The sequence below is a fragment of the Mytilus californianus genome, unplaced genomic scaffold (genome assembly GCF_021869535.1).
Source record: "Mytilus californianus isolate M0D057914Y unplaced genomic scaffold, xbMytCali1.0.p SCAF_8, whole genome shotgun sequence".
Taxonomy (NCBI): domain Eukaryota; kingdom Metazoa; phylum Mollusca; class Bivalvia; order Mytilida; family Mytilidae; genus Mytilus; species Mytilus californianus.
This window is the reverse complement of record NW_026262734.1, coordinates 104,022,611-104,031,866: the sequence shown is the minus strand read 5'-3', so window position 1 is coordinate 104,031,866 and position 9,256 is coordinate 104,022,611. Positions and strand designations below refer to the sequence as shown.

Here is a 9,256-nt window from a genome sequence, read left to right as displayed (position 1 = left end):
AATACAAATTCAAATGTAGAAGTCACTTATTACAAACTAAAATGTCGAAGTCACGTGCACTGATTACAAATTCAAATGTAGAAGTCATTGATTACAAATTCAAATGTAGAAGTCACCGATTACAAATTCAAATGTAGATGACACCTATTACAAATTGAAATGTAGAAGTCATTGATTACAAATTAAAATGTAGAAGTCATTGATTACAAATTAAAATGTAGAAATCACTGATTACAAATTCAAATGTAGAAGTCATTGATTACAAATTCAAATGTAGAAGTCACCGATTACAAATTCAAATGTAGAAGTAACCTATTGCATTTTAGGACAGAAAAGAAAGACTTTGACATCTTTTTGAATAATAAGATATCGGCGATAATTATCATTATATCATGCCATGCGATGGGCTTCAACAAGACAGAATGTTTGTTATTACTACACTATTTTAGTCTGATTAAAAATGAATTTCATTAATTAATGATCTTCAGCAGCTATATAGCTTTTCAAGAACTACGTAGATTTGTAAAAAAATATATATAAATCAAATGAACACTTTTTTTCGGTTAGTCTAAACTCTAATACTCCATGTCTATTTTTTCACATTTGCTTAGATATTTTATGTAATTGTGAATATGCATATTCCTTATAACTATGATATTTGCGGTTAATGGGAAATAAAGTTCATTTATTCAATCACTCTAATCTAAACGACTCTAGGGAAGAACCCGTCTAAATTGCAATCTTTTTCATAATTTTGCAGGGGAATAAACGGAATTAGTTATTTTTAGATATAAATACAGTTTACAACTAAAACAATGTAGTTCATGAAAGTGTTCTGTAAAACTCTTTTGTCAGATTTCAGAATTTTGACCATGAAATACCTGCCTTATCAGTAAACTGTATTTGCACTGAGAATATGAATAAACTTTATCATGTTTATTGTTGTTAGCGATTGTCAAACATAGTTGGATAAAATGAAATGTAATTTTAATTTTGCCGTATACGCTTTGCTTTGTAGATGTATTCTAGATGTAAATGCAGAAATCTATGAGGCTGATGGTGGGGCATCGCAATTATGGTAAGAACTGAATGAAATCAAAGCTGTCCTTACGGAAACCAGACTTGACCTATTTCATACTAGGAGAGAACTTAAAGGTACCAAAGATATCTTGGCAAAAACAAAGGTACGCCTTGAAATTATGGAAATGAAACAAGAAAAAACAACAGAAAGTCTGATGGAAACAAGCCGGGACCTAGTAGGAACACAAATAGATTTTAAGGAGACACAGAAATTGATGAACCGGAATAAAGGAACGTTTGATGATTTGCATACAAGTAAGTTTTTAACCATTCTGAAAGTTAACATTCTACCAAAGTTCTTACAGGGTGGTTTTAATCATTAGTTTTATCTGTTTCTGCGATATTTGGATTGACGGTGGACTATTGAGCATGGCCAAATTAAAACAGATTAACCACAATGTTAAAAGAAAATTTAAAATGAAGGAGATCTTAGAACAATGGATAAGGTCCAAAACATCAACCATTTCAGCGTTATCATGACTTTTTATATGAACCTTTTTGTTTGCGATAAACAAGAAAATCGGATTATCATGTAAAATTATTGGTACTTGACCTGTTTTTCTATGACAACATTATATATATCACAATCAAACAACGTGGAGTTGGTCGTACAAATTTTAAAAAAGGTAAAAAGATACCTTGTGGGCAATAAAAAAAACAAGTACAGACAGACAGACACACAAGAGAAACACTGAACAGAACATGAAACCCTTAAAAAAAACGGACATTAATCCATGTGGTCCAGAAGGATCGGGGTTCAATAAATGAGTAATATTGACACTTATTCTGTAGGTTTTTTATATTTTGTTTGTCATTATTGAAATGTATTTGCCGTCATTTTGGTTTTAATGGTTATGAATTATTTATACTGATAACCGTCTGTTTACTATACATGCAGTGATTGAATAATTCATAATGTTTAAAAAAAACATATTGATAGGAGCTGTAATTCAGCGGGCGTCATTTGTTGTGCATATCATATTTTTTGTTGCTGTTTCGTACATAAATTACGCCGATCATTTTACTCGTTTGGACTGTTTTACATTTTGTCAATAAGGCTCCATTCATAGCTTGATATAGGGTATTGGTTTGGCTCATTGTTTAATTCCGAACAGTGATCTATAACTGCTAACATCTACTCCATTTGGTCTTTTGTGGATAATTGTCTCATTGAATGTATAGTTATGAGGACTGTCTGTTGTTCTCTTGGATACAATTTATTTAAAAAAAAATCTTTCAGCAAACAACCAAAAACGGTTGCTGGATGCTACAGATATATTGCATCAAGTTCAAGTAGACGTACAGAATCTAAAGGCCAATATGGCAACTGTCCAATCACAAGTCAAAACTAGTAAGTCCTACGCATAATTATATAACATATTTAAACCAATTAAATGAGTGGTAAGTGTAGTTATCTTAAATATAAGCGATTTATAAGTTAAAGTTAAAGATGGTTGTGTCGTTGACTCACCCAAAATATAAGCATGTACACATTGTATATTCTTCAGACACAGTATCAATATTCTATTTAACTATTGTAGTCAAAGATATATGATTAGTTGTTTTTGGCCTTTAACTAGCTTTCGATACTCGCGAATACTTTCAGATCTGTTCTTGTCTTTATAATTTTTGTTAGGATTTTGCTGTGCTGTATATCGATCTAACGAATTAAGCCCTTTTCGTCTGATTTATTTAGTTTTCTCTTATGGTGTTATGTTACACCACTGTCCCAAAATTATGTATGTGTCTGTCAGGAACCTGTAATTCAGTGGTTGTCGTTTGTTGCTTTATAACATATTTGATTTTCGTTTATTGTTTTGTACATTGTTTGATATTATGTTAGGAAAGTGGTTAATACCGTGAAACTAGTTCGTATGATATAGACATCAGCGTATATTTAAGTGTCTAATTCTTTCTTCTTTGTCTTCGCGGTTACAAGTCGAACTTTGCAATCGAGTGTAATTGACCTAGGTAGATTTTAACTATGGATTATTATCAGTTCCAACATCAATAAAACATATTTATTAAACGGTACCATATTACTTAAACATTGAAAATATACATATAATAACTTTATTTTTTTTATATATAGATCGGTGCTGTTCAAAATCATTTTAAAATGAAATTTTTTTTTGTTCCAGGTCAAACGCCTAGAATAGGATTCACGTCAACCATAAGTAAAGACGTCGTTAATCTTGGTGACAATCAAGTTATCCGCTTTGATACAGTGTATACAAACGAAGGGGGTGACTACAATCATCTAACGGGTATTTTCACGTGTGAAATTCCAGGGCTATACGCTTTTTATGTTCATACTTTGGCAGAACCTGGAAAACACCTTGAAACAGAAATAACTAAAAATCTTCGAACTATGGCAAACACGTATGCATACGATAAAGAAGCCTTTTCCTCCGGAAGTAACATGGCTGTGATGATACTCCAAAAAGGTGATACTGTGCTGGTCCGATCTCATGGCAGTGCGCATTCTCATAATGGATCAGTGATTGACTACTGGTATACATCCTTCTCGGGGTTCCTGATTGCACCTTGAGCTAAACGACATAAATATGCCTCAAAATTATTTACGTTTTTTTTTCATTTATTGTTACGAAGAAAACATAAACGAGTTATATTGCTACGTGACGTTAGGCAAACAATCAATCAATAAAAAAAGTTCTGAAAGCAGAAAAATCACATTGTATGATTTAACCTCATACAAATACTAAGATTGCAACTCAAACAGGACTTAAGATTACTTAATACTGTATATTAAGCTAAATTCATACCTGTGTTTATATTTGCCCGCATATGTCTTTGTGAAACTCTGTTTTATAAGATTGACTCAAAACGTTCACATTGAAGGTTAAACAAACTTTTTACTGTTTGTTTAGTGTTGCTTAATCTTCAGTATTTTCTTTTGTTGATTGTTAACTGTCGGATGTTCTGCTCTTAACTCTTTTGATAATGGTGACGTCTGTTTTTTCCTCGGCTTCTTTATTTCCTTTTTTCGTTTTTCAGAGAAAAGTGCTCTGAACTGAAAAATAAACGTAGCATTCGTACTTTTAAATTAGGAAGATTTAATGTTACAGCTGTTGTATCATCAGTGGTGTGATTGAAAGGAGTTACTTTGCATATCAGCCGAATATTGAATAAATAAGTAATAATAGTTGACCGAAAATATTCTATATTTATTCAACAGTTAGTTTTTTTCCTAACACAATAAAAGAACAGCGTTTAAGTGTCTCCAACTGCAGCATTATATTTTATCATTCCAGGGGCAATAACTATAATATTTGTTGTTCTTTGATATTATTTATTCTGATTTTAGCTAGTTTTTGTTTCTATCTTTTTACACTATCTCTCTTGAATAGCTCTTTGATTATAATATATGATAAAATAATATCCCTTGTTACGCTGACATTTTCTCGCATTAACCTTTGACATAAAGTACATTTAAATCTGACCAAAAATGTAGGCTGTTTAGCAAAAATTACAATGCAATGTTTCACATAGTTTACATTTTCAAGGAACATAACTCCATAAAAATACTAGTAATCAATCCGTGTTAATTTTCGAACTCGTTACACATAAATTTCATTTATATTCTACAAGAACTGTAGCATAAGCACTCCGGAAATGTTTTCAGTTATTGGCTTTCAAATGGCACACATCGTGTCAACTTCAAGCAAATATCTGGACATGTATATATATGATAAGATGGGAATGTTGCTACGGCATATGCAACATATCAACAACAAGTCATTTTAAACTGAAGTCTATATAAACATGATTTATTGCTTCATTTTTATCTAAATGAAACATTATATATTTAATTCAGAGATAGCAATAGTCATCGATAAATCACAGCTAGATATTAGCCGATGATACAAATGCAAAAAGGGACGCAGATGATACCAAAGGAATATTTAAACTCAAATCGAAAACGTTTTGACAATGCCATGACAAAAAATGAAAAAAGATCAAAAGATAAACAATAGTCTGCAAAACACAACATAGAAAACTAAAGAGTGAGCAGCACGAATCCTTCCTAAAACAGACTCCGGAAAGTTAAGCAGATCCTGCTCAACATGTGGCAACCGTCATATTACTGAAAAAAAACCTGGTGATACCTTGAAAAAGAAAAGAGGTCGAGATTGTTGTATCTACAGTCATATGTGAAACAAACTAATTTCCCAGTTTATTTTCCTATTCATGTAGCAATGCTAGTGATAGAATCATAATGTTTTCTTATATTTACAGTGTTGTAGTATTTGGTAATGTCTATCACATTTCTCATTCAATAGTTGAAGTAGCAATTTGGGGCTATTTAACTGGCAGTTCTACCATCGAATATACTATCAATCCTCATTTCTGAAATAAATGGTGAAATAATGCATTTATTAGACAACAAATAACAAAATTACCGAACTCCAAGGAAAATTCAAAACGGAAAGTCCCTTATCAAATGGCAACAACTAAAGCTCAAACACATCAAGCGAATTGAAACAACTGCCATATTCCTGACTTGGTACAGGCATTTCCGTAAGTAGAAAATGGTGGATTAAACCTGGTTTTATAGCTAGCTAAACCTCTCACTTGTATGACAGTCGCAAAAAATTCCATTATATTGACAACAACGACTTTTTTCACTCCCTATCACAACTGTTATATCTTTTAGTCAATGAAACCAGCTTGTGTCTTTAGATGAAGTTAATTGTAACAATTAGAATCGGAGCTCAAAGGAGATATCATAATCTTTAAATATTTAAGAAATCGATAATATGCTAGACTGTGTTATTGTTTCCATACTTTTACTAGATGTTAAATTTAAACATTCTGAGATGAGTATAACAGCGGATATTTAACGCTATTATTCGGTTAAACATTTAAACAATATCTTATCTGTTTGGTTGCGATGATGCAAGTATTTCCTGTCAAACCTTTCATTTGAGAACTCAAACTTTGGATGATAAGCAGTTTGCTCACAATTCCATAAAAACGTATTTAATATACATATACAATATCTTGCTATGTATTGCTATAAACTTACTTTTCAAGATAATAGAGAAAACGTGAAAAATAGTCATGTATCTTTACATATATTCTCTGTAACTAATTGCGATCTACATATATTCAAGAAATATTTGATCGGTACCCTGCAAAGGCATAACAGGATGTTCTGTTAACATGTGAACTTGGTATGCATATTTATACACATTCAAAGGAGATGCTAATATTAATGATACCGGTATAGGAGGACATTGATACATTATTGAAACAGGTCGCCATACATTTATGGAGGTTTGCATAGGTAGAGTGTGCCAATGTCTTTGGTCGAACACTATCAAAACTTTTTCAGCTAGAGAGGAATAACCTAAATTATATAAATCTATGGGCTCCATTTTGCTGTGTCAATACATTATAATTGCTAAATTAAAAAATATTATATCAGATTTTAATATACTCGTACTTATGATGTGATCTTAATGGTTAAAGGTGTGTGAGTACTGCTGCGCCTCATTTGTGACTAGTAATCGTATAAACACTTCATGTATATACCCGCAAGTAAATATGACAAATGTCACACTGCAGATCTTAAATATAACATGACATTTAAGTGAATCCAACTCCGTATAAGGAGAATTATCGTCGTGTTATTGGTTGTGTCGTTTTGTTTTGTTATATGGAGTATATGATATTGATGACAGAACTGGTAGCTTCCGCTTAATTTATTCACATTTTTTCGTACTCGCAACTGTCTATTATTCAAAACTGTATTTTTCCATGATGATCTCTGGCTGTCTTTAGATTATTTGTATCATTTGGTTACTGTGTCATACACATCATTTGTATTTATATGAATTATTTTATGTCAAATTAACAGTTTTTCTAAGAATTTATCATTCAGAGATGTCCTTCAATAACATGATAATGATTATATTTGTCATCGGTGATATTATTGAAATAAGTTTTGTATTTTCCACCAGGAATTTGAAAGGAAAGTTTGTTTAGGTATTACGTGCCACATGCTCATATCTATGTGTTTGACATAGTTTATAGCTATACTTTTTAGTAAACAAAATGATAAAATCTTTTTGTGTTACGATTTAAAAACAATTGAAAAATGTGTATTTTTGGCTATTCAAAGTTGATTGGCGGAGTCACAAATATCTTTTCGTGAAAATTGATGGAGAAAGATTGGCCATAAAAACTTTTTTTTTTAATCACAAATTTAATGATCATTATTTTGCTTACATATAAAGTACATTAAGAAAACAGTATACTTAGCTTAGTATACACATTCCTCATAATAAATTCGTAGTAAGTGAACATTGGGAGGGGAAAGAATTTTGGTGAAAACTTTTATTTTCAAATCACAGTCTTTGAGAAACGTCTTTTGTGCTTGGATATCAACAAAAATCTTTACATAGGTTTACTTAGCAGTTACAAATTGCCAACAGTATTTTTTTTTAGTAAGCTGCTGTCCTTTCAACCGAAATTGATTAACACTTAAATTTACATGTACCCCTTTGGTTCTTGGTGTCGAATATTGGAAAAAAACTGTTTTGTGCTACAAATCACAAATGTTAGAAAAAACATGCTTATGATATAGGTTTTAACGAAAATTGATATTAAGCTATATTATGATATCCAAATTATTCCTCGTGTCTAATGTTATAATTGTGGTAAATATTAGGTATTATAAACATAAACAACAAATCTCGAAAAACATAGGTATTATGATTTTGCAAGGATTTCAATAATACCTATTTATAGGTTTAATTTGCTATTAGAATTGATATTGGTTGTCTTAAATATTAATTGCCACCGACAATTTCTGAAATGGCTGCCAAATGCATATTACATGGATTTTCATCAAGTTCTATATTGATAGAGAACAAATCCTGAATTAATTCCTTGTGTTAGATGTAAACGAATGATACAGTAATTCCTATTGTTAGAATTTAATAAAATGATACATCATGAACTTGAATTGCTTTGCGTGAATGATTATGGAATATTCAATTCTGTGCACGACTGAAAAATGTACAAATGTGACCCTTTCTGACATGTCAGTTTTCTAGTTCACAATTTGTTTTTACTTGGGGCTATTTTTATCCCTATATATCGTTATGGCTCCTATCTGCTGTTGAAGACCAATATTATGTTGGCCTATTGAAGTCCGTTTATGTTTGTGTTTGAAGCTGTTTCAAAGCAATATATGATTAAGACGAAAGCTCAATTAGAAAAATTTTATCTGTTGCATTAGACGTTTGGTCCTATAAGTATCTGATGATTAGTAATTGAAAAATATCAATCTTGTGCACTGAAAGAAAAGTTAAATTCATAATAATTGAATCATACAATACATGCGAAATTGACCTTTTTTTTTAGAAATTGTGTAGCTTAGGTTTAACCATGTTTTTTGCGATTTCTTTTACAAAGCTTTGTCTGGAAATGTTTTAATACATCTCTTATTATGTAAATATTAGAATGTTTGTCCTTGTTATAAATGCCTTATCAATAATCGTATTTGCACTAAACGATATGGATAGCCTTTGTTCATATTAGTGAATGTAAAGTATTGTGAAAATTTCCCATGATTTCAAGTTAGTTATCATATATTTTATACACATTTTCGATAAAGCAGACTTTAAGTAAAATATATATCAAAGATAAACAAAATGGAAACAACACTGTAAAAATCCTCTGGCGTCTGAATCGCACTCCAGGACCCACCTGCACCAGGTACGCCCAAAGTTTTAATACCCTTTCATGTCAAACGTCATATGAACAAAAGAAACATAGTAGTACGAAGACAAATAAAGGGAAAACCGTAAAGTAAATAAGTCGGGAATATGACGGTTGGTTTATATAGTCGAGCATTTGGTTTTGTCAGATTTTGTGTACTTCCCCCTTTTTGAATTGACCTTGGAGTTGCATTTATAATACAATATTTATGGACGTTAAATTTCAAAACGTACAAATATATTGAAAATACAGTCTCTTAGAATAGGATTCACATAAACCATTAGTAAAGACGTCGTTAATCTTTGCTGCATACGAATGAAAGGGGCAACTACAAAAGTCTAACGGGTATCTTCACGTTTGCAATTTCAGGTCTATACGCTTTCTGTGTCCATACTTTGGCAGAACCTGGAAAACACCATGAAAC

At 31.3% G+C, this 9,256-nt stretch overlaps 1 protein-coding gene across 1 annotated transcript; it reads left to right on the top strand.

Moving 5' to 3' along the window:
* The first annotated feature begins 402 nt into the window (after nt 1-402).
* Nucleotides 403-3,661, top strand: LOC127712945 (complement C1q-like protein 3). Its single transcript, XM_052219531.1, has 3 exons — nt 403-424; nt 2,321-2,431; nt 3,222-3,661. Exons 1-3 carry the CDS (start codon nt 403-405, stop codon nt 3,629-3,631), a joined length of 543 nt encoding a protein of 180 aa, XP_052075491.1. The 3' UTR covers nt 3,632-3,661.
* The last annotated feature ends 5,595 nt before the right edge of the window (nt 3,662-9,256 follow it).

Excerpts from the sequence above, each read along its gene's own strand:
- LOC127712945 (XM_052219531.1), top strand. The coding sequence starts at position 403 with ATGGGCTTCAACAAGACAGAAT. Across the intron at positions 425-2,320 it reads GGGCTTCAACAAGACAGAAT|CAAACAACCAAAAACGGTTG; the intron begins GTTTGTTATTAC and ends AAAATCTTTCAG. Across the intron at positions 2,432-3,221 it reads CCAATCACAAGTCAAAACTA|GTCAAACGCCTAGAATAGGA; the intron begins GTAAGTCCTACG and ends TTTTTGTTCCAG.